The following is a 26,953-nucleotide window of genomic DNA, read 5'->3' as shown; positions in this document are numbered from 1 at the left end:
CTGGTAGAACGCTGACATGTAGAGCAATTGTTTGTCCAAAAAATCCGTTCATAGATGCATATAAGAAACTACCAACAAAAATATTTAGATATTTACCAACATTGCCTTTTTGTCGTTTAAGAAACAAACATATTTAACTTTATCACATTACCAGTTTTATACTCATCAAAACTTATAAGTGTTCACCCAGTATATTAATGTATTTACTTGTCTTGCCGTCATGGCGACTGATTTCCACTTAAATTTCAAATTGTTTAGAACAATGCATTGACCTTGACCTCTGGTTGCGACCCGAGATGTTGACCTTTTCTCATTATCACTTACATTTCCAGTTTGGTTCAATTTTGCTCATACCTTTTGAATTGAAAAAATTCTGGATCCGCGCATGATTTTGGCCATGTTAAGTGGTTTTCTTTATAAACTATCATCAAACACAAAATCAATCACAAAATAATGACAATCATGTTAAGCATGCGCAGAAAAATACCAATGTTTTGACGTTTCGTCACGGGTAATTGATTTCAATCATTGTTGTTTTACTTTATCTGTGTTATTGATGAGAAGACATATCAGTTATGAAATGTTGAAAATTTCACATCATTTTATTTCATAATTTCAAAATTATTCTATTTATTGAGGTGAACACTTAAAAGTTTCGTTGAGTTTAGGAATCAAGACTAGAATTGCACTTGCCAAAAACATACAAGTTAACATGGTTAATAAAGGAAAATTATAACTGAATTGTAATTGAATTTTTATATATTTTATAATTCTGTGGTTTCAATCATTTATTAGTGGACATCAATTTTGTGAAAATCAGTTTCAATGATATGAACAGTAATTTTGTGGCCAGTGATAATATCGATACATTGTAATATAAAAAATCTAATTTTGTGGATCAACTCGATAAATGAAAAAATCAAAATGAACATTGATGAAAGTCAAGAAACCAGTAACTCAACGACATGAAAAATTGTCAAAATAGATTTATTGATTTTCATTGTCTGAAAGACATGAAAATTGTTCAGATTCATAAAAGTATGAAATAGTGCTACTGCTGTATGTATCTGTGGCTGTATCCTCTGATGTGACACAATTCATAAGTTTTTCAATTGGTAATAAAATACAATGTCCACAAGTACACAATTCTGCACAAATATCACAACAGTGGTGCTGATTTAAAGACTTCTTTACAGTTTCCATTTCAGCACTGGTATGAAAATTCTCCATAAGCCTTCGCGTCTGCACACATCTGTTCGTAAAAAGGTCTTAACTTCTGTATCTAATTGTTTACACTGGTATGAATTATACTATACAACTGCCACAGATGGTAGCCCATCTCGACCTATTCGCCCCGTCTCTTGAATAAGATCAGCAACATTTACAGGAGGTCCTTAAATTATGACGCTGTTGCAGAATTTAACATCAATTCCCATACCAAGGGCACTTGTGGCTAGTACTATCCTAAGAGAACTGTCATTTACAAGTTTGTCTATTATTTCTGATTTGCAGTCTGATGGTGTTTATGAATGATACATTTGAACATAGTTTAAGCTATCAGGGACTTCACTTGTTAAAAAGTTATAAATGGTTGAAACATCCTTGATAGAGTTGCAATGAATTACAGTCCTTGGAAATTTTTCTTTAAGGTTGTTCAAAGTTTCCATAAGCCAAAACATAGCCGCTCCTACAGAATTTGGCACCTTTTTTACAACAAATTTAATGTTTTCTTTATTTGGTGACAATCTAAAAAATTCACATTTTTCTTATCAATTCCCAATACATTAAGCACTCTTTTCTCGATTGTTTTTGTGCAGGTTGCGCTTAAAGCTAATAATACTGCATTCAGAAACATTGACCGCAACTCTCCTAAATGCCGAAACCATTTCCAAAATGCATCGTCTTCATTTCCCATTCCTCCCCTGAAAATAATCCAATTTACTCTTGATCATTTATTTATATAGGCACATTAAAATGTTATTATGTTGAATAATTTTTTCACATTTTTACTAAATGGGCATTATCCTGTTATTAGCATCGCGATGCTGATAATTTTTGACGTTGTTGACGTTATTAACGTCATTTGTAGGCCCATTTGTAATACTTTTACAATACTTATATTTAAAGGCCGGATCTGACCTAGTTGAATATCCACACGGACGGCAATTAAGCATATTAGGGAGAAGGCCACACCCCCAACTGATAAGACTACAGAGTGAAGCTATAAATAGATACCTGCATAGCACAGACACGTGTTGAAATAAAAGACAGCATCACATGGTTTCACTATTAATATCATTCATTATTACAGAGCTAAGTGTATAGACCTTAGGGTTTTTGAATAAAACAATCATCAAAAATCTCAATTTACCCTTTTGTAGAAATAAAATGGAATGGACCAGTTACAATGAATCATGTGAAGTTGAAATATTTTCACAGTGGGGAGGCACTCCCTGCATCCCGCCAAATGTCAATAAATCTATTAATCAGCTCATCTCCCGGGGTGGGCCCTCAGTGGGGATCAAAATATTTGTGGATGCGGGGAAAATATGGTGATAGTTATTATGTTGTAATAGATTTCCATGTAAATATTTAATAACAACTTTGATGGACAGAAAATAAGAATTTAATGCTTATAAAAATGGCCACATACATGATGCCATGGTAAAGAAATCTCCTTTGGTACCCCATGCCCTAAAACTTTCCCTCCAATTCTGGCCATCATTCTTGTAACAAAATGAAGGAAAATGAGGACACAAGTATAATTACTTTGAGGGTGAACTCTGATCAAAGGGAATCAATAATTCATTTCATCAATTTTAATGAATGGGAGTTAGAAGAAATGATATGTGAAGAAAATACAACTGGGAATGAGGACATCAATGCTGACGACTTTGAGAGGACATTCTGTATCCCGCAAAGTCAAAACTGTGATGAATGTGAACATTGTTTTTGCAAACCCTGCATAACAGACGGGGGAAACAGACAAATGTGGTGGTCTTCTGAACCAGCATTACCTGACAAAAGAAATACCTCGTTCCGAAAGGAAAAGTATAAGTTTTTCTGGACAATGCTTTTCCATAGAGGAGTTTTTCTTGATGAAAGATATAGAGAGAGAAAACTAAATGTTCTTCAGTTAGACCCTCGGTTTACCAATGTTGCAAGCCATCGTAGGGACATTCTACCAGAATGTGTTGTCAACTTGGTGCGAGTTTGGTTTCCCAACCCCAAAAATATCTATCCGATACATGGGACACCGTTGGCAGTGACTGTTATTTTTTTTTTAAATTAAAAACAATATAATTATATACATTATTTTATTTAAATCGGAAAATTTTGTTCAAAATTTCTTTATATTGGAATTTGTTTTTGTGAAAATTACATCTGCACTGGACTCTTATCTGGTCACTGAAAGGTCGTGTAAACTGTGCTAAGAGCAGTGGTCAGGAGATAACAGCCGGACTCGGCAGGATGCACATTCACGCTTACATGCAGTGTCGGTCTTGGTAGTTGGGTAGGGACCCTGCCTGGTGGTGGTGCCGGTCTCGGTAGTTGGGTAAGGGACCCTGCCTGGTGGTGGTGCCGATCTTGGTAGTTGGGTAGGGACCCTGCCTGGTGGTGGTGTCGGTCTTGGTAGTTGGGTAGGGACCCTGCCTGGTGGTGGTGTCGGTCTTGGTAGTTGGGTAGGGACCCTGCCTGGTGGTGGTGCCGGTCTCGGTAGTTGGGTAGGGACCCTGCCTGGTGGTGGTGTCTTTCGTTGTTGATCCTTTAAAAAGACAACCATTTAATATTTTTCTGCATAATAATTAATAAAATTAATTAATATATATTCTGCAATAAATTTCAAAAAGTTGAGTTCATGTATTCGGTATGGTGTATGAAAAACAAGGTGTGAATGTTTTATTGAAAGTTAACTCCCACGTGCGTCATCATGTTATCAAAAAATCGATGATGAAATTCGAATGGTAAATCAAGTTGAAAAATAAATAGGTATTTTTATGACAAAACACAAGGTATTCTCTTCTTTATATGTCAACTTTCTTATGTTTATTCTTTTCCCTCTTTTATTTGATGCGGTGCATCAGCTAAAAAAAATGTGACCTCGTGTTCCGTAAATTAAATCGCGGGGTATGACAGTTTGACAGGTAACCGTCGTCTGCAATCCGATCTCTTTATGGGAAAATAAGTGGATCGTGTGCAAAGTACATCTAACACCTTTCACAATCTAACAAGTATTTTCTTTTTATCAAGCCCTCCCCCATAGTAAAATATAAAATTTTTAAGTGTCGGAATGACAATCCACATGTCATCTACCTACCATCTTCTTCGAAGGATGCGCGCTCAATAAAGTTCAATAGTTGAAGAGTGATGACGTAAAATCCGAAATTTTTCCGAAATAGTCCACTCACCCCTGAATTATTTTTTTACTTATAAAATAGCATAGGCTTTTATTTATTTTATACTAAATTTAGAATTTCTTTTATTTTAGATTTTTATTTAAATTTTTAAACAGTTACAAATTCATACCCCCCCCCTTTTTTTTGTACATATTTTTTTACATGAAAAATATGATATCTTTGAATAAATATTGTCAAAAACATACCTTGACATGGCATCCGTGTATAGTCTGTGGAGCTCTGCTGGTGGACAATTATTTTCTCTGAAGCAAATATTCTGTGGGTAGCCCGGCCAATGTCCACAATCTTGTTGTCTGCCACCCCACACAGAGAAATACAGGAACATGGATCCCTCTGTAAGGCGCAATCAAACCCGCGAGCGGTTTCCCGACAACAACGGTTCACATTATTACATTGTTGGACCGACAGTCCAACAATTCCGAACAGGAGAAAAACAGCAAATTGCATTTTTACAATTCAACACGTAATAAAAGATACTCGGTGTGAAATGAAGACAAAGTGCGGTACTGATAAAATTTTTACCTTTACTTATATAGTTTAATTGTGACCCTCATAGCATTAAGGGTCAATAACGATAATGAAAAATCGGGTGTAGCAATTAGTCCTATAATTGAAAAAAACCCAAAGTTTCAAATCTTGAAATGAGCTGACCTATACATACTGACACAAAATGCGTCTTTAGGTCAACAGTTCATTGTATTAAGGGCGGTGTAGTAAATCCATGTTAAAATAAATTGAATCAGCACAATTATTTGTCAGTAGAAATCACTAATAAAAATTTATATAGAAAAGTAGAATTTAATTTGATCTATAAGATCAAAAAGGTTTCTAATCGGATTGATTTTATTGTAAATGCAATTACTTTTAATGGGTCAAACCTTTCCAAAAGAAGTTAACAAATACAAAGTCAGCAGATTTGTGCCCTTTTACCAGAGTCAAAACTTATCACCATCATGGAGTAATTCATTCTTACAATTCATTGCAAAAAAAAGGGAGGGTGAGGGGTGATTTGCACTTCTCATTCAATAAGGGTATCCTATTTGAAAAGTATTTCACCTTATTCAACACTTTGTTAAATATACGCAAAAAATTTTAAACTAATGTTACAAAACCCATTAACAGTGTATCAAGTTATACATTAAATATATGAAAAGTATGCGCTTCTCTTTCAATTTTTGAAATCGGTGTCATCTCAACAACAAAAAATTCTTTCTCATCACGTTACACAGCATTATTAGTACACCCTTATCAAACTTTAAAAGGGTTACCGTATCAATTTTATCTACACCCTGTAGGCTAATATACATATCATTAACCTGTTTCAACACACTGTACCAGCTGCAGAGAACTCCTTTTCTGCATCCAATCAAAAAGAGTAAAATAGTATTTGGAGGGAAATTTAACATTTACAATGTATAACAAGACAGCACCAATATCCAATCAAAAAATCTTACACTGTACCAACTGCAAAGAATTTGTTTTCTGCATCCAATGAGTAGGAGCAAAATAATTTTTGGAGGGAAATTCAACATTCACAATATATAACAAAACAACACCAATATCCAATCAGAAAAAACTTAAACAGTACAAAAAATTGGAGGGAAAATGCATCTCTTTTTTATAAAAATCAAATAAAATTTTAAGAAAATCACCTTGCAATCTTAAATCCAATAGGACAAGTTCATTTTTTTCACCAGATCTGAACAATTCAATTCACCCTCCAAAAAAAAAATGGAAGTAATTATTGTGTAAGTAGTTTTTTACATTTGTGCATATTTTATTTTATTTATTTTTGTCTTTATTATCCTTTTAATTTATTTTTTAATATTCATTTCTTCATTTTTTTAAGAAATGACTTGACAGTTAATAACAGCATTACCATACAGTTTACCGAAAATACCATGCATTTCACAGTCAGGTATGCGTTTTATTTAAAGCAAATGAAAAAAGGATAATTTAATATAGAAAATAATATTAAGAAAACTTTTTATATAAAACATTTTTTTCTACCGAATGTTTTTCTTTTTTTTAATTTTCACTAATTTTAAACACAAAATATAAACTTATGTAGCATTGACCCTCCTCTTTTTTATATAATTACAGTAACTCCAATCTCCCCTTAAAATCAACCAAAGAAGTAGGTACTTCTTGTGAAGACCTAAAGCTATTCAGAAATAAAGAAACACAACATCAAGAAACAGAAGAAGAAAAAGAAGAAGAAGAAGCAGAAGAAGAAGAGCAAACGGCAGACCAAATGGAAATTGACATTGACGGTGTTATATTAGAGAGGCTGGCTCATAGACAAGAAGAGTTAAAAGAAGAGAAAGAAGAAATTGAAAGACGCTTAACAGACTTACAGTCGAGAGTTGATAACATTGAACAAGAACTTGAGGATATTATGTATTTAATGGATTAAAGGAAATTTTCGCTGTGCATGTATAGTTTGTAGAGTTACCTCTCTTTTCTCATCATTAAGTAATTTATCATGATTAAAAAACTTACCTTTTTCACTGATGTCTAGATGTGAAATGAAAAATGCCTATATCTCAAAAAAGAATTTTGCCTTATATATATATGTCTGTATTTATCATTTCTAAAAATATTCTTTGTAAAAAATACGTATAAGGCCATTATTATTTCATCATGTTTATGCAATACCATTCACTTATTTTTTAGACATTATAACAATTGATAGCAGTTATGCTCTATATATAAAACATATTCTTATAAAAATTATGTTTTTTAAAAAATGTTATATAAAAAATATTGAACATAATTTTACTTTGTTTTCTTCTTAAAAAAAACATATAATTTCCGTTATTTTTTAAATTTTCTTGCTTCCTACAGTTATTTATCACAAACTTAACTGATTAAGCATATGAAAAAATTAACTGTAGGTTGTCAAGAAAAAATCTTTCATTATACTGTACATTCGGTGGAAAAAAAACCTTTTCACCTACTGTACTCGAATAATACTTTTCCTCTAATGCACACGTTTCATTGTATTAGAGACATCTTTTCGAAAAATTTGGTGGCCGTTAAAACGACCGTTGAAATATTTGAGCTTCAAAGAAGCTACTGTTCTTTTCTCTTGTCTTCTTTTTCTTCTTTTTGGTCTTGTAGATTTTGTAAGTACTGTTCGTACTTATAATCAAACATATACACTAGTCTGCCATCAATGTCTCTTAACCTCCCAGAAGGATAGGGATCCATTGCTATTTCCCAATCCCAGTCTTCATGCTCAGGGATTGGTAAAGCAGTATCCAGCCCGCTTACCGCAGCCGAAGGAGTTGAATCGTTTGGTGTTAAGGGCATTTTGAAAAATGATAAAAAATTGTAACTACTCTTTAAAATATACCCTAAACTTTTTTTAATATACACCCTTTTTTAATGTTCAAGTGCGCATGCTACATCACCTCATTTTTTCATGTAATTTTTTTTATTAAAATATCTCTCTCTGTGCACAGGTAAGTACACCTTATTTTCACTGTTTGCTCAAAATAGGTCATCCAAATCGATCTATTTTTTCTAAATAAAATTCACGTATTGCTTAATATCATCTATTTTACGTTATCGATACTACAGCGCATGCTCTCAAACCATAGAATCATCTTATGGTTTCGTCATAACCTAAAACCTCCTACTTTTTTTACGCATGCTCACTAAATCTGTATATTCAACCTCCCTTTCTAAAAGCAACCAATGAGAACACGACCTCTATAAATTTACTGTTCTAAAAAGTCCCCCTCTATAGGGCCTCAATAGTAACTACGTCATCACCTCTATATCCAGTCCACCACTGAGAACACGACCTCTATATTGCTACCTTTTCTAAAAATACCCTCTAGGTGACCCTAATACTTACGTCATCACCTATACCTCCACCTCTATATCACTATATATGCTGCTGTAAACTAATTTTATTTTTATACTCAAGTTTAAAAAGTGACATATACATTCGATGGGCCGGTTGTTTATTCATCAAGTTATTATATGTCTCTATATTTGTTTATAAAACACATCTTCCTATAATGAATCATTTACCTACTTACTTACTTATAACATTCAGAAAAATTATCATTGATCAGTCATGTAGTGTTTTCATTATTATAATTTTATCAAAATGCATTTGAACATTGTTAAGATTTTAATAATCTTATTCATGATAAATAACATAAGCTGAATTCAGGTATTGCAACGAGTATTCCCTTGGTTTATATCATTATTTTTTAGTAATGTCTTTTAAATCATAGTGAAAGGTTTGATCATTTTTCTTCATACTTTGAGTGATTTATATGTAAGCTATTCGTGTTTTGTTTTCTTCGTTTTCCACTGTGTTGTGCTAATTAGCTTTTGTTGTTTGTTCAAATCACTCAAACTACGTGTATTATCTACTGTAAATTGAGTCAACAATGGACGGACTCTGCATTTACATGAGAATTAGGAGCAATTAGTAGTAATCGTCCTGAAAGAGAATTTGAAGTTGGTCTGTATTCTGAGTTTACAATTGGGTAAATAAACCCCAAAGGCAATAAGATAGTAATTTTCTATCTATTATGCATTTTCATAGCCAAGGTAAGGGGAATTAATCAAGAATACAGAAAAATCTTCTCAGATACTGAAGCTCTATCTGATCCCCCAAATAAACCCATTCATTTTCATTTAGTCTTTTGTCTGATATGTGCCTGACAGTACCTCCTAGAGCTGCAGTGATTTTCTGGTTACTTTTGCTTTTGCACTGATCATTTGAAAACCTTGGAACTTATATAAGGTAGCACAACAGTGCTGAAATACACTGTTAAACAATGGCCAGAACTTGCCATCAAACATTTGATTGGATATCTGAAAGGTCATTCGGACATGACTTTCTATAGGGCTCCTTCAGACCCCCTTGTGTTGCGATACAGGGACTAATTTAATCAGATTTTGTCTGTATTGAAAGAAGATGTGATTCTGTCTTCACAAAATTAAATACACTTATGAAATGGCAATAACAAATCTTTAAATAAAGATTTTCTAAATTTATATATCTGCAGCATAGATGTAACCGACTGTGATAGGCTCTGCAAAGATCTAAAGCCAAATATGTATGATTTTGGCCCTGTATATCCGTAAAAATCAAACTTCATTACTTTGAAGCCAATTTGTTGTCAGTTACTCATGACACATTTGTCTTTACATTTCCGCCTCGAAAATGTTTCGGGAAACACCACGGACGCTTTTATATGAGCTAAAACCGGACACGGTATGGTAAAATCAGCCAATTTTTACAGATACGCTCAGTTATTTTTATTGATTTCATATAGGCGCCAACCTTAAACCAAAATAAAATTTTACATAGAGATACATTGATGAAAATAGAATAATAATTAATCGGTTTTGTGTTGGTTTAAGTGTGGCGCCATACTTTATTTAACTATTTTTGAATACCTTGACGCAATCCGGATTTGCGTTTTATACTTGTTAAGACAATATCAATTGAATTTATCCCCCATTTCAAATAGTTAAACTCTTGGATATCGGAGAATTCTTGTGTTTTAACGTAAAAATAAAAATTCGAATCTCTTATTCGCATTGATTCCGACGAACGAGTTACCACATTAAAAAGGGATTTTCCAGTATGCTAAAAATAGATATTCACTGTCAACACAACGATGGATCTGTCAAACCAACAACCTATTACCCCCTGAAAACAGGATGTGAAATTATGAGATATTGGCGTGGTAAGTATTTGTTTCTTTTTATTAAACGTAGAGGAAAACTATTGACAGCGATATTTAAGGTGAAATTAATACTGCTGCTGTCGTCTGCGACGCGGTTTCTTCTGCATATATGTCGCCATTTTCGGCTTGTGTTTGTACTATATCACGAAGCGTCAAATGCAATACACAATTTAGAAGATCGAATCAAACTAGTACCTAGTTAATATTGACTTATTTAATCAAAGTTATTGCTTTTGTTTTTTACTGAGCCCATCAGCACCCGGATTTGCTATTGTATGAAGCCTTTCTCACAAGGACAGTATCATGGATAGCATGTAACATATTCTAAAAGTTCAGATGATATAACTCTGCATAATACTGTAGATTCCTTATTTTACGCGAGTACTTAATTCCGCGATTCAACGGTTTTCCATCAGATCGCGAGAACATAAAATCGCGAATGCCGAAATTTTATCATAGTTTCATGTAGTTTACATGTCTAAAAATAAAAAAGCGAGATTTTAAAATTCGCGAGACAGGCTTCTCGCGATTTTACGCGGATATTTATTCCTCGCGTTTAATTAGGAATTTACAGTAAGTGCCTTCAAGGCTAACAATTTAATTGTTATATAAATATGGGAAATTACATAATATTGTTGTGGAATGTTGACAGCCCCTAATTTTGAGAGTTACCTTTCTTGGAAATAAACTTTTTTTGCGATGATTTTTTTATATTTCAGCATTTCTTATCACCTTCAAAAAAATGATAATCATTAAGACAAATTAACACAATGATTTGTTATTTATATACATTATAACATAATTAAGAATGGGGAAATCTGAATAAGGATTATATCTAAATTGCATATTATAATATTTTCAAGTTGGTATTTTTCTAATCAAACAAATGATAAATATCCAGAGGTGGATCCAAAGGGGTGTTATAAAGCAAAATTAAGCAGTGATATCAAAATCGAAATGTCCTGCTTGTAAACAATTCAAAGTTCATTCAGATGAAGATCCTGGTTTAAAGCTAATGAATTTTAAGCACACAAGGTATATATATGTATATTACATGTACATTTAACTATTACACTAGAGAACAATAACAGATTAGAAATATAAGAGGAAATGTAATTCATAAACTGATAAGTAAATAATGCTTTGTGAGATCATCACAAATAAATGTTTAAGATGGAATTTAAATTAATGATTGAATTCAGATTTCCCCAATGAATATGTGCAATTCGCATTGCACTTACTGTAACGTTAACTGAAATTATAAATGATAATTTTTTTTAGTTCAGTTTGATGTGATTTAAATTGTCTATACGACATACTGAAAAACAATTATAAGTATTTAGCTCCAGAATAATTCTAATGTTAAATGCACATGATCTAAAGCCAATTTATAAACGCAACATTACTGTAGAAAATATTATTAAATATAACTTAATACTTATAAATGAGTTACCTGGTACCCATTTTGTTATTATTTTACAGATAATGCCAGGACACAAAACGGAGTACTTCAATTGTGTTTTGTGTTCAAAACGAACAAAACCTAAGGAAAGACGCCGCATCGACAAAAGCATAAGAAAATATCTGAAGAAAAAATTTCTGTTGGAAGGAAAAGAAAATTCAGTCATCTGCAGTAAGTGTAGGAACATATATTACAGAGAAAAGTCATGCCATAAACCAACTGAAACTCAACAATCTGTGAGTTCATTTTCTCAAACAAGTCACAGAAGACAGTTATCTAGTCCACCTTCAGTATCCTTGCAACTTCTTTCCACAGCAAAGACCCATGCATATTGCATCGTTTGTAAAAAGCCTGGACCAAAACTTGTTGTTATATCCGCAGAGTGTCGCACAGCCGTGTTTATTCAACACAATGTTTTGATTCCATCTGGAAATAGATGCTGTCCCGCACATGTGAAAGATGGACTTTTAACAAGTGCAGCCATAGAACAACTTCCAACAACAGATCATGCATTTGTCAACAGAACCGCCATCCTTAGTTTACTGCAGCACATGCGCGTTCTATGCCAAAGAAATGAACAAACCCATCTTGACTTTGATGATCTGCAAACTCTTACCGATTCTGATTGTCTATCTCTGCTTGGACTTAGTATGGACAATTTCCAAACGTTTTGTGACTGTTTGAAAGATCATGTTAAACAGACACCATCTAGAAGTTTACGAAAATCTACAGCCATATTTCAATGCAAGTTGAAATCTGAATTATCAAATCAAATACTGTCCACTTTATTTCGTACTTCAAAATCCAGTTTAAGAAGAGCAATCAGTGCTGTTAGAAATGCGATGATGACTTGTTTTGTCCCATATAATCTTGGATTTGAACACATCACAAGAGAAGATGTAATCAACGACCACACTCGCCATCTAGCCCAAACATTGTTCGGCGACATAGACAAGAGTCAGGCCATACTGGTTTTAGATGGAACCTATATATACACCGCCAAGAGCAACAACTTCAGATATCAACGCCGCTCTTACAGCATCCACAAAGGAAGGTCGCTCATCAAGCCCATGGTAATCGTGACAACCACAGGCTATTTTGTCTCGATTCAAGGACCATACCTAGCAGACCATAAAAACAACGATGCGTCAATCCTTGAACATATCATGAAAACAAATGCAGAGGACATCAAGAATTGGCTAAGTGAAGACGACATTTTCATCGTTGACAGAGGATTTAGAGATGCTTTGCCCCTGCTTGAAGATTTAGGCATTCAAGCAGAAATGCCTCGATTTTTAGAGAAGGGACAAAAACAGATGAGCACTAGTGATGCCAATAAGAGCAGACTTGTTACAAAGGTAAGAAATCTGGAAAAAAAAGAAATATTATCAATGCACCATGTTTTATATACAACTACTGACAAAAATTGTATCTCTGATTTTATCCTTGAACAGATAAGATGGGTAGTTGAGTCAGTCCATGCCAGAATCAAAAGGTGGCGATATTTGGACCGTACCCTCCCTACAAATCAGATCCCTTTCGTTGGAGATAATGTCAGAATTGTATGCGCCCTGTCAAATAAGTTCTTCCCACCTTTGAGCAAAAGTCACAGTATAGAGGAAGACGAGGCAGACGCAGCTAAAATGCTTTATCTGTCTAAACAGGTACGACTTATCCGGGTACTTAATCAACACTGAAAAAGGAGACATATCATATACATCGTTTAACATTTTACCGAGCTTATCCCACATAAGTAAATAAAATAAGATATGTGAATTTAATACGAAATGTAAAATTTAATGGATTGCTTAATTGTGTTTTTAACAGGTAAATAATCTCCAACGATTGGTTCAAGATAATGGTCTAAACAGAAGGCCAACTCAGTGGCAGCCAGTCCCCGAGTGTGGAATAGAGAACTTCCCCTCCCTGGACGAGGAGCAGTTACGGAACTTGAGTTGCGGGACCTATCAACTGAAGCTTTCTCGCAGCTATATCCAAGAGCATATTGATGGGGACTGTGACATTTGGTTCCATAAGGATAATGACAGGCTACTGCGGGTAAAGATTCAGAGTCGCCACACATCATCAAAACAGTACTTGGTCTGTATTGAGTTCTCTGACTGTTCGGTAGATGCATGGTACTGTACATGCAGGGCAGGTGCCAGAGTAGTGGGTATGTGCTCCCATATAGCGGCCATCATTTGGTACCTGTCAAAAGGAAGACATGAGGGGAGGGAAGTACGGTGTGCGTGATTGGGGTGAGCATGTTCATGATGCAGCAGACATTCCACCTCCCGTTGATGAGTCTGACAGTGATGCGAGCAGTTGTGACAGTGTACCCGAGGAATGAACAGTTACTGGTTGTGGTAGTGAATATCATAATTGTCTTAGCCATATTACCATTGCTCTGTATATATAAGATGAAACTGTTAAGTAGATATTTGTTTTATGATTTTTAGAGAGAGAGAGAGAGAGAGAGAGACACGGGTGTACACTGCGGGTGTAGCAACTACGTATGCATGGTAATGTCCTTTCGAATATATTGATTTTGATCTTTTAATTACTTGCTCCTGTTTGTGTGAGTTTTTGTTGTTGTTGTTTTGAGGATATTAATTATATAATGTTAAGAATTCCATTGTATTGAAATGCGGTACATGTAGTAGTGTGATGAAATGCGGTACATGTAGTAGTGTGATGATTTAGAGAGAGAGAGAGAGAGGCAATGAAATGAAATGAATCTAATGATAAATATAAAGTACTGTATTTTTTGTCTAGATGTATACATTTATTATTAATTGAAATTGTTCCTGCTCTCTTTTTCATTAGATTTAAGAGTTTTAAATTTTTATTTAGTACACAACTTTTAAAATACATAACCTATTTACTTAGAATTACATTAATCTGACTGTTTTACTACTCATATGTCTTTTCTTTAGAAAAATTATTCTTGATATATTTATTAATTGAATCGAAAATATTTATCTTATGATAATTATGTCTCCCCTTTCAAAGGGGAGACATATTGTTTTTGTCGACTTTCTTCTTCTTCTTATTCTTCTTCATCCAAATTTGTCCAAGCCGTAACTTAAATACCCTTTGACATTAAGACTTCAAAAGTTTTGACCTTGACCTATTTCCTTTTTCAAGGTCAAGCGTTTTATAAAAAATAGAGTTTGGACTATAACACAAGACTCCTTAAACATACAAACTTTTAACTTGTATCATAGATAGATGGTACAGTGGTAGCAACGTTATTGTTGACAAACGACACGCACGTTTCTGATACACGAACGATCACACACGATACACGAACGATCACGCACGATACACGGACGATCACTAACGTACTGAATTTTCACGATACACGAACAAAAACGATAAAACACGCAACCGAACGATTCTACACCATTAAACACGCAAAATCAAAATTAATTTTTAAGATTAGAATTAAGAAAACGTATTGCTTAATTTGTATTGCTTTATGTTTGTGTTTTATTGAAAAGCGGCATGTACAGTAGCAATGCACTGTTTTATATCTTACGAGTAAACAATTTACACATCCATACAAAAAAATATATATGATTCATACACAAATTAATTTTTTGGTCTTTATAACGAATAATAACTTAAGTGTAAATGAAAAGAAGATAATGCATTAACTATAGGGAATTATTTACATACGAGTTGACTGTTAATGTAATCCAGTTCCCTTACGTATTATTTGATTATGCGGGATAGAGGTAAATTTGTCACCTTGTTCCATAGAATATCGATTTTACACATTGAATATTTTCATTATTTACAGTACATAATTTTTTCTAAATTTTAAAGCATCTATAAATTTTTTTATTTCAAACAAATGTTCAGATAGGAATACGTATCGTATTTTCATTTGAAAGAAAAACGTTGGGGATAATCGTTTAGTTTAAAACGGGGAGTGGGTAAGCTTGACTGCTTTCATTTAACGTGCCGCTATTGCTAATATGATTAAAATTATGTGTCAAGACACAATGGATGCTTGATAGAGGCTGACTATAACATTATGCAAAACTAACTCGACCGAACAAAGGATTGAATGAGCTGTGGAAATACTTGAGGAATGTATTTAACCATGAAAGAGAGAATGAATGTTAACAAATGTCAATGTTCTTCTATAGAAAAAAATTTAAAATTCACATTGTTTTACAAAAACTACATGTCGTTGTTTTAAGAATAAATCCTGACATTCCGTAAAAAAAGTTACAAAACGAAAAAACCGCACGATCACGCACGAACACGCACGATAAAAAACGCAAACTATTTTTCCTGATACACGCACGATCCCGCACGTTACACGAACGATCACCCACGTTACACGAACTATTAAACACGATTGGCTTGTCAACAATAACGTTGTCACCACTGTATATCGTCCAGTTGAACCTTACCAAAATTTTTGACCTTGACCTTAAAATTTTATTTCAAGGTCAAATCAGAAAAAAACTTCATTGTTCACCTCCTAAATATTCTTTGATAGAAGGACTTCAAACTTTACACAAAGAACAATTATAATACACTGAGGTGTACTATTGATTAATATTTGACCTTGACCTTGTTTTACTCAAGGTCAACTTGAGAAAATATAATTAAGTTTTGTCTGGGTGGTAACTTAGATACCTTTTGACATTAAGACTTCAAACTTGGAACATAGGTAGATGGTATTGAGAAGAAGTGCACGCCATCAAAATTTTTGACCTTGACCTATTATCTTCTTCAAGGTCAAGCGTTTTATAAAAAATATAGTCCGGACCATAACACAAGACTCCTTAATCATACAATCTTTTAACTTGTATCATACATAGATGGTATACAGTCCAGTTGAACCTTACCAAAATTTTTTACCTTGACCTAAAATTTTTATTTCAAGGTCAAATTAGAAAAACTTCATTGTTCACCTCCTAAATATTCTTTGACAGAAGGACTTCAAACTTTACACAAAGAACAATTATAATACACTGAGGTGTACTATTGATAAATATTTGACCTTGACCTTTTTTTACTCAAGGTCAACTTGAGAAAAAATAATTAAATTTTGTCTGGGTGGTAACTTAGATACCTTTTGACATTAAGACTTCAAACTTGGAACATAGGTAGATGGTATTGAGAAGATGTGCACGCCATCAAAATTTTTGACCTTGATCTATTATCTTTTTCAAGGTCAAGCATTTTATAAAAAATATAGTCCGGACCATAACACAAGACTCCTTAATCATACAATCTTTTAACTTGTATCATACATAGATGGTATATAGTCCAGTTGAACCTTACCAAAATTTTTGAGCTTGACCTAAAAATTTTATTTCAAGGTCAACTTAGAAAAAACTTCATTGTTCACCTCCTAAATATTCTTTGACAGAAGGACTTCAAACTTTACACAAAGAACAATAATAATACACTGAGGTGTACTATTGATTAATATTTGACCTTGACCTTGTTTTACTCAAGGTCAAATTAAGAAAAAATAATTAAATTTTGTCTGGGTGGTATCTTGGATACCTTTTGACATTAAGGCTTCAAACTTGGAACATAGGTAGATGCTATTGAGAAGGAGTGCACGCCTCCATAATTTTTTGACCTTGACCAATCTTGTGTCTCAAGTTCTCTAAACTGTATCATATATGGATGATATCTAACATATAGCTGACTTCATTCTTTTTCACTTATTAAATTTGCCCCATATTACAATCCTTTGGGAGAAGGGGAGACATGTGTTTTTTTGTATAAAAAAACAATACCCACTAGTTGGATTTAGATTTGTTTTCTTGTGTATTTCATTTTTTTAAAAATTGTAATGAACTTATATTATGATAATAATGGGTGTATATGCTGTACAAGAATCTGTAAATAATCGTCATTTATAATACAACCAATGACACACAAGATAAAATTATTGATATGTACATGAATATTATTTTTCAATATTATTGTTGTATTTATGAATAAAATCAAATCTAATTTCAACAAAATTATTTTGAAAGGTTTTTCTAATTTAATCAACCTTTTATGTTTTTATCTACTTCCAAACCAAGTTCATATTTATGACAGTCGACATGACGTCACGACGTCAGAGCGCAGAATTTCATGGTATGTTTAGAGGCTTGTAATTATGAAACGAATAGAGATATCGACAAAAAGTTAATTATTCTAGGAAGCAAATATTGTGACCATTAATCTCACAAAATATGACTAAGTCTGGGGACAGGGCCGATTTTCATAGTTTCTGGCTTTAGTCCTTTCTGAACGATGCAGAGAAAGGGTCATCTAATCTTATAATAATTCAGTAATGAAACTGGAAGTTTTTAATAATCAACCAAAGTTATGCTTATATGCATCAAGAGATATAGAGATCGGTTAAGAATTGCGGTATGATTTTGGCGAGAAAATCTACCGTGGAGAAAGGCAATATAGAGCATTTCAATTCTGATTCATTTTATTATTATCAAATATGTTGTCTTCGCTTACTAATCATCATCTCTGTAATAAGATTAAGTTTAATAGTTTTATGGTTGGGAGTATTAAAGGTACCTCACTACACCTACACTTATACTGTTGAAGACACTACGTCACAAGATGGCGATTTGAATGTTTTGTTATACTGTTTATATCGTTCGATTGGGTTGTATATCGCTGTAGCTCAGTGTTTAATGTATTGGGCTTCTGAATTGCAAATCATGAATTTGAATCCGCCTGGAGCTTTTGTTCATGTTAACTGCATTTATTATTCAAAAATGTAATTTTTCATCCAAAATTGTACATTTTTTGTTTACCTATTTGACTTAAATATTTCTTATCCATAATGATATCGATCATAATCAAGTAATTTTCTGCTGATTTGAAAAAATATTTCAAGGTGAAGTAATCTCCAGCCATATTTAAATGCATATACCAGCAGAAGTGAAGACATAAAATATACACAAAAAATGATTTATTTAGTCATGTTTGTCTACATCGTATGCTCATATCGGCTTTTTCATTTACTATGAACTTGCCCTGTCATGTGACTTTCTAGACTAATCAGATATAATAGAACAAGATATATGTGAGCCAATGCTCACTAGTGATACCCCCGCTCTGATGTGAATATGCAAAATAAGCAAAGTCGACATTTAACAGATAGCTGGCATCCGATTGGTACAGAAATATATCCCACGATATGGCATGCCTAAACAAATAGTGTGTTAAAATTTCAAGCATCTGCGATAAATAGCTGCTGAGAAATCTTTGAGGAAAATTTGTTTGAAAATTTTGGCTAAAAATAAACAAAGTACTCATTAAACAGGAAGTTGACGTTTGATTGGTACAAAAATACATCCCACGATATAGCATGCTTATACAAATACTGTGTACAAATTTTAAGCATCTGCAATAAACAGTCGCTGAGAATTCTTTGACAAAAATTTGTTTAAAAATGTTTGCTTAAAATGAACAAAGTAGTAATTTAACAGGAAGTTGACGTCTGATTGGTACAAAAACTATATCCCACGATATGGCATGCCTTAACAAACACTGTAAAAATTTCAAGCATCTGCGATAAATAGTTGATGTGATAAATGCGACAGAAATTTTTGTTACGGACGGACAGACAGATAGACAGACAAACAGACGGACGGACAGACATACAGACACACAAGGGTAAAACAGCTCCTTCGGAGCGGGTGTATAATAATCATATTGAGGTATAATACATGTAATAAATGCTGCTGCATCTCTGTTTCTTCTTGGGCGGCATTTTCTCTCGCTTTCAACTATGTCAACTATACTACAAAACCGTCAAACATAAGCGGTATATGCCCCCTCTGACTCGCACGAGTACCATAGAACGCACAATCGCACGTCCAATCGCATTGGCGCACGTTCAATCGTCCGATCACCTGGTCTATCGCGCGATCCTATCTTATTATCCTTGATGAGTCGCTTTAGACGCAAGATATATCGCAGGATATAATGCGTTTACAACGCTTGCTTAGATCTTGCGAATTACGTACGAAAACTTTTTTAAATGCGATTATGTCGGCAACAGTTTACGAATCATATCTATTTTTTTCGGTCGCACGAATATTTTGTCCCTTCTGCTCGTGCACCAATTGTAAAAGAGGCTTAAGGGAAGGAGGTATAACAATGCGGGCCTTGTATACAATAACTCCATCTAAAGGGTGGAGTTTTTTTCTGAACTGGAAGTATTCTCGTAGGGCAGGGGAGAATTTGTGCCTGGATTCAGGCAAGCCTGATTCGATAAGCTTAAGTAGCTGATGCATGTTGGTATCGCTAGTAGTGGCTATGCGGACTCTGTCCCACGTGACTGATTGAATGGATAGAGTTGAGTGCTGTGCTTGCTGCAGCGACTAAGTTGTCTTCCATATTGTCGGGGTCATCGTCAGAACCTATACTAGCAAGGAAATGAGATTTTAGAAGGGCATGGCTGATAGAGGCTATGTCATCAGATAGGTGCAGTTGTTCTGGTTTTCCTGCTGGGTGGCGCGAGAGGCAATCAGCTGCAGGTTGCCGCACGCCTGGGATATGAGTGACGCGAAATCGATATCGCAGTGTTTCAAAGTCGGGAATTCGGAATATCCTATAGGGACCTGTCTCCAAGTATTTTTAAAAGAGGTTTGTGATCATCAGTGATGATGAGATTGTCTCATCCAAGTATAAAGTATCTGGCCTTATCCAAAGCATCTGCAAAAGCCAGGGCATCACCCTCTATGGGTGCATATCTTGATTCAGCTTGATTGATGACTCTACTCCCAGCTTGATTGGTGAATCTACTCCCGACAAGTGTGAATTTCTTGCTTGATGTGCAGCAAAGTTGATCTTGTCCAGGGCATGTGCAATGCTTTTGAAACAGCCAAAATCCAAAGCCAGTTTATGCCTAGTCTGTGGCAAAAAAAAATAAGACGAGTTCAAGGATCCAGGGGTTCTTTTTTGAAAAAAAACTTCATTATTTAACTCCAAGGACTAACAGATAATTTTTAAAAACTTTTTTATAAAACAAAATGACACCCCAAATCAAGCGCCAAGAGTTCGGCCTGCTGGTTTATAGGATGAAAGAGCAGTTTTTAAAAAGTAAAACGTGACGGACGGACGGACCAGGGAAACAACAATATACCCTTTAGAAAGTGCAGGTATAATCATGGAACTGATACTTTATACCTGTATTGATGTAGCTGTATTGTGAAACTTCTAAAACCAATTAGTTGTTGCATCACTAAGTTTTTCATTTCATGTATTATTTAAAGTAGATATCTTCAAGTGGCTTTGTTTAACAGCAATGAGGTTTATTGATCAAAGTAAATGAAAACGATATTGTCATTGTCACCTTCGCATGTTTTCTGATTATTTATGAAATATTCATTTAATCTTTTCATGCTTTCCATTAGTCTACATATCAAGAACGTTTTTAAAAAATCAATAGTAATACAGAATCTAACTTGCCCAAATTTTTTTTCTTACGTGCGCAATTCAAGTTCGTCAAGGTACGAAAAACTACTTTAGTTTACATGAAACCTTATCTTACATGTACAATACATGTACAATACAATGCAACTATCTAAAATCTTCAGATATCCGTTGTTTTTATTCAGTATCCTTGTGTCGTGTTATGGCAGCCTTAAAACGGGCTTCTCTCTACTTCAGCATGGGCACAGACTGGACGGGAAAGTAATCCAATCCTACGCAGAAATCAGTTTCCTGGACTGTGTGACTGAATGCCTGGTTACACCGCGGTGTCAATCTGTCAACTATTTCAAAGGGGCAAATTTCTGTGAAAGCAATTACGAAAATAAGACGACAGCAGAGACTAAGTTCGTGGACAGTGCTGGTTGGGTGTACAGTAACAATGAGCACTGGCCTAAGGTAAATGTGTTAGAATCCTTATTAACAACTATCTTTACTGTGTCTCATGATATTTTTGCAGCAAAACACATTTTCTTAGATTATTCGATATTATAAACAAATCAGGGGTCAAAAGATGTTTATTTAATAGTATGAAAACATCCGAAGATTTCTCTATTCAAACGCCTTTTCTAGCTTGTAAGTTTTCAATACACGGCTTAAGAATTCATAGCAACGGACATGTAAGTACCATGCCCTATTTTAAATTTCTGTAAAAAAAACCCTATATTTTAGATTTTTTCCAATTTCATTGATTTCAATTGCACTTCTTACACAGGTTTGTTTATTTTTATTACTATCGTCAATATATGCGGCATAAATATCTTGAGACAGAACAGAGCTTGATTATGCATGTAGTGTATGGTCTTTGCCACTATTTTAAGATCATATAGATCTTTTGAAATTATTTATTTTCTTGACAAGGTAACCCGAAATAGCTATTAAACATTCAATTGTACAACTGATTTTAAAATCTCCGTTGTGGTTTGAATTGTTTCTTGAAATTTACTGTGTTTGACAGTCTGTCCGACAAACATGCTCGCATATATTTTCCATCCAATTCATTATTGCAATTACCAAATGAGAAAAACTGGTTCTCTGCTAATTAGCAGTGTTTCCGATGTTGATTCAGATTTCACTAGGTGATTATATCTGCCCGAATAAAAAAAAATTTACAAAAAAAGGATGCTTTTGAAAATCAACCATGATCCTTTACGTTTGCAGGCTTCTTAAACATATTTTTAATATCTTCGGTTTGTGCGGTCCCAGGATCTTTTACGTATTAAATATTGTGAAAAAAGTGGTGTGGTCATTTTGTTAAAGTGAGAGTTTTAGAAAGACGATAACATTAGCATACAAGAAACTATTTGTTTTTGAAAAAGAGAATATTTAGGAATGTCAAAAACAAGATTTTTTTGTAAATGAATACACAATTTTTCTGTTTATTTTCGACAAGCAATAATGCACGTTTTCATAAAAAAAATGAAACTTCATACGCATAAAAGATTTACGTGTCATGGAGGTTTTTGCAAATTATAACGTCACATTTACTTTATATGATTGTATTTACGCAAATCAAAACGAAACAAGCAGTAGCTCCAGGAACTAACAGGAACTAGGTGTGTAGAAGCTAGCAGCCAAAAAAAAATGATTAATGTACTGCAAGGGTTCATGAAGAAAATTATTTTAATCGTGGGATAACAAAAAAATCAGTAAAGAGATACACTTTGAATAAAAACGTCTTAACCGATCTAATTATAAAACGTAATATAATAAATGGCTAAACATTTTTCAAAAAAATATTTCTAAAAGATGTCAGTGTATGATCGAAATAAGTTTCTTTATTATTAGAAATGTTCACTTTAAACAATGCGCACGCCTTATGATTACAAAGACTGATGATTCAAGAGCTTGTTTTATTCTGGTAGGATCTGGCTGGAGCTTGTCTAAACTCAACCTGTCAAATCAGCGAGAAATGTAGACACAAGAGATATTCTAAAGATAAATTTTTTGAATGTGTTTTGTCAGGTAAAATTATAATTTTCTTTGTCTTAGATACAAATAAAAATCAACACGAGTTAAATAATCTGGCAATTTTGTTACCAAAGAAAGTTGTGTTTTATTAAAGAATTTACTATCAAATACCAAATTTATAAATGCCCATTTTTTTTTTAAAAGTTGATCTTTGTTTTATCTTAATATACTTGCAGATATAAAAATTGTTTGATACAAATTGTAATATATAATTTATACCAGATAAAGATTATTACAAGAGACTGGAAAGGTTAATGAATATTCCAAGTGCCAATCTATGATCAATAAGTATTTGAAATATCATTGTACTTCTGACTCTAGTCTGGGATATTTTATTAACCTTGATATTTATCTACAAAATGTCAACGTTAAAACTTATCGTTCACGATATACCCCTTTTTTAAGATTGTGGAATACCCGATAAAAAAGGAATAGATTTGAGTAAAGCAAAACGTGAGGACGCCATTGGTATACACAGGAGGATACACGCCTCGTGTTCTGACGGATACTCCCAGTCTGGTTCGGGGCGACTGATCTGTCAGTCAAACGGAGAGTGGAAATACGACATTGTCTGCAAAGAAGGTTAATTATTAATGTTTTATTCTTGTTTTAATTGCATAGTACTTTTTCATAATATCACAAATGCTGAATCACGTTCACGGCGCCAGCAATGTCACCACTTATGCGAAGTGCAATGAATTTTAAATCAAGCATCATGTTTGCAATTAGTGAATAAAATCAAATACTCAAAGTACATATACCTGGCTCCGGGATCATGAAACTGTCTCAAATCTTAAGTCAGACTTAAGTCAATAAATTTTAAGATTGTTCTTAAAGTGGATCACAAAAAACTGACTTAGAATTAAGTCTGAAATATTGTCTTAAATCTTATGACTGCTATTAGGCAGACTTCAGTTTATAGATTGTTACTAAGTAAGTTCAAAATGGCAACACTCGTTGGATTTTTCATAAGAAATGATCAGCAAAGAAGGTGGCTCCCTCGTCCTCGGGTTTTCTATTTATAGTCTAGGGTTTTCCCTTTGGTATTGAAGTTATTTCCCTTTGTTAAAGTGAAAGTTTGTAAACACGTTTGTAAAATGACTGACATGTTATCCAGTAAGAAACTCTGCTAATAGTTGTGTGAAGCATCCTTTAAATATTGTTTTTAACATTGTGATATATGATAAATGTTTACGATGCAGTCGATAGAATCTTCAAACGAAAAAGAGTTCCACTTTTAACAATTTCGATCAAAAAAGTCGCGTGTGTTACTATGATGTTTAAGCTAAGACAAATCTTAGCTAAGTTTTTCTTAGATTTTTTTGTGATCCACTTAAGTAAGCAATCTTAACTAAGTCTAAATCTTAGATTTAAGACAAAATCCTAACTTAAATTTAAGACAGTTTCATGATCCCGGAGCCTGGGCTTATTTGATGTGTAATGAAACGTTTTCATGATATGACATTACTACAAACTAAATAGACAGATCGAGTTATTATTAACAAATTAACTGAGTTTTTAAACATGTTTAAATATATTTATATTGACGTAAATGTAATACTGAGTAAATCGTGCGGTGTTAAGAGATTTAACACACTAATTAAGAATAACTGTTTTATTATATACACTGTATGTACATATGACATAATGTAAAGTTTACTTGAAAATTATGTGTGGATATCTAGCTCACATGAAATCGATTTCTATTTGCAGTTTTTATAAAATCGTTTTGCCGAAAATGTGTAATATTTTCATTGAAATATTACTTTCTTTAGCTTTTGTACAATAATTGTAAGTGAAATTACTAATGTTAGAATTCAAGTAACCTATGTTACCTGTTAACAAGTCTTCCTTAAAAATATCAGGTCACCATGTTTTAAATCAGAACAAGAACTCAAACACATATATTATTGTTCTACTAGCTGTAAATTGTGATACCAATTGTGGCGGGTGTTTTAACAATTACGTCGAAAAATAAAATAAATGGTATTATGTTTAGGGTGTGTGGTAACTGATAAATAAGATAATGTTTTACAATTATATTTGTTATTTTTCTCCACACAATATTAAATTGTACACATCAAAAGGTCTAAAAACTTTTTAGTATTTGAGTAATAGCTCTGTGGGCCAATAACTTTTCTTGGTTTTTTTTATGGTTAGTGTATTGTGTTTTCTCAATATTATCACTTAGTATCTAGTGTTGTTATGTTGACAGCTGCTTTCAACCTTGCATTGAATAAACCTGCAACACAGTCATCAATGTTTACATGGCCAAAAGCTGGACTGAACTACTCCGCCAATCTGGCAGTTGATGGCAACAACGGTACAGACTTTGTCGTAGACAAGTGTTCATGCACAGCGGGTGGAGACACAACACCGTGGTGGTCGGTGGATCTGCAGGCTATTTACACCATTAAATCTGTCAGAATATTCAATAGAGGAATTGACAAGTGGGGAGTAGGTAAGGGTACACAGTAACACTGTACAACGAACTACCGGTAAAGTCTACAAGTAACAACATTGTAAAACGACGTCAAGTACATATTACAGCTTTGATTACATCCGTGAAAATAAAACTGGAAAAACCCCTTTATCTATTACTATTTTATTTTTAGCAAGGAGAAAAAAATGGAATTTATGCAGTTTTCTGTATTATTAGTTTACAATTTCACAATAATATATGTGGATTTTTTTTTAATTAGATGTGTCAGACAGGCTGCAGAATGTCACCGTCATTGTAGGGCTGACCGAGTCAGATGTCAACACTCTCTGTGATTTCTTTGCTGGTCCTGGTACTGCGTCAGAGCTGGTCGTCATCGACTGTTCGGCATTACCACAGGGGAGATTCGTAAAGATCTCCATAATTACTGAGTATCTCACTCTTTGTGAAGTTGAAGTGTTTGGATACTCTGTCTAATTATTATTGCTGATATCTTTTATCTGAATGACTCTCTTTCCTACCAATCAATTTCTAGTATATAGATGTTCAGGTGAGGTTAATACAAAACTCTTTATTTAATGATTGCTTTGTTTAATTATAAGACTGCGTGCAGTTGATATAAAATGTAAAGCTTTTTATAGAATATTATCAGGATATTTGATTCAATATTTCATAATTAACTTGAATAATAATTAAACAGTATGTGTTAAGTTTTAATTTGTTGTTGTCTTGTTTGGGGTCAATAAAATATCTGCAGTTATGTTGTTTTTCTTTTTGACCGCATGCTTCGATTTTTTGGTTATAACAGTATCAAAATTGATCTCTTTTCTATTTAAAAAAATAATGTCATTTCTTCCAGTCAGTTAAAACGAAAAAAATTAGTCACCACGTACATGTGCATTTATATAAAATCAATTTCAATTTAGAGTTTTATTACTGTCCGCTCCTAATAAAATTCAGCCGCTTTGTGTTTGCAGTTTTTTTAATTTCAATTTTATAGAACAAGTTAAGAAAAGGGATTCAGTAAAGTTTTGGAAACAGTACATACAAAAATTTAAAAAGATTTTGTTAAACATTTTAGCATGGTATCAAGTTAATGTGAAGAAGTGTTAATTCCCGTGCTTGCGCGAGATATCAAGTAGTTCTTCGTAAAATGTCAAAGTAAATAAAGCATTTGTTTTGAAATTAATATGCGCTTAAAACCAGCAAGTTCTTCTTGGCTGGATGCAAAAATATCTACTGATATGTCTCAGATCTTCAACTTCTAAAATGTTTATCTTCTTTCCTGATACAAATGATTCCCTATGCTCGGTAGTTCGAGACATAAAAAGTCAAAATACATGTACTAACCGACAATTTAACTAATAAATATTTACCTAAAATGTTTGTTTACAATGTTAAATAGATTAATTTTAAAGACTATATTTAGATAAAATAAACCGTATCC

General features: G+C 33.5%; 2 protein-coding genes and 2 pseudogenes across 2 annotated transcripts; 3 read left to right on the top strand and 1 right to left on the bottom strand.

The window, feature by feature from the left end:
• Positions 1–987: 987 nt before the first annotated feature.
• Positions 988–1,915, bottom strand: LOC128172687 (uncharacterized; annotated as a pseudogene).
• Positions 1,916–6,319: 4,404 nt separating this feature from the next.
• On the top strand, positions 6,320–6,834 carry LOC128172790 (histone H3.v1-like). The gene is made up of 2 exons (XM_052838537.1): positions 6,320–6,336; positions 6,522–6,834. The coding sequence occupies exons 1-2, from the start codon at positions 6,320–6,322 to the stop codon at positions 6,832–6,834; spliced, it is 330 nt and encodes a 109-aa protein (XP_052694497.1).
• A 5,558-nt stretch (positions 6,835–12,392) lies between these two features.
• Positions 12,393–14,077, top strand: LOC128174626 (uncharacterized; annotated as a pseudogene).
• Positions 14,078–21,167: 7,090 nt separating this feature from the next.
• Positions 21,168–25,983, top strand: LOC128172679 (uncharacterized). The gene is made up of 5 exons (XM_052838452.1): positions 21,168–21,494; positions 22,961–23,060; positions 23,472–23,648; positions 25,282–25,527; positions 25,769–25,983. Exons 1-5 carry the CDS (start codon positions 21,168–21,170, stop codon positions 25,981–25,983), a joined length of 1,065 nt encoding a protein of 354 aa, XP_052694412.1.
• The last annotated feature ends 970 nt before the right edge of the window (positions 25,984–26,953 follow it).

This window comes from Crassostrea angulata, chromosome 2 (genome assembly GCF_025612915.1).
Source record: "Crassostrea angulata isolate pt1a10 chromosome 2, ASM2561291v2, whole genome shotgun sequence".
NCBI lineage: Eukaryota > Metazoa > Mollusca > Bivalvia > Ostreida > Ostreidae > Magallana > Magallana angulata.
The sequence above is the reverse complement of the archived record's forward strand: the minus strand, read 5'-3'. Positions and strand labels throughout refer to the sequence as shown.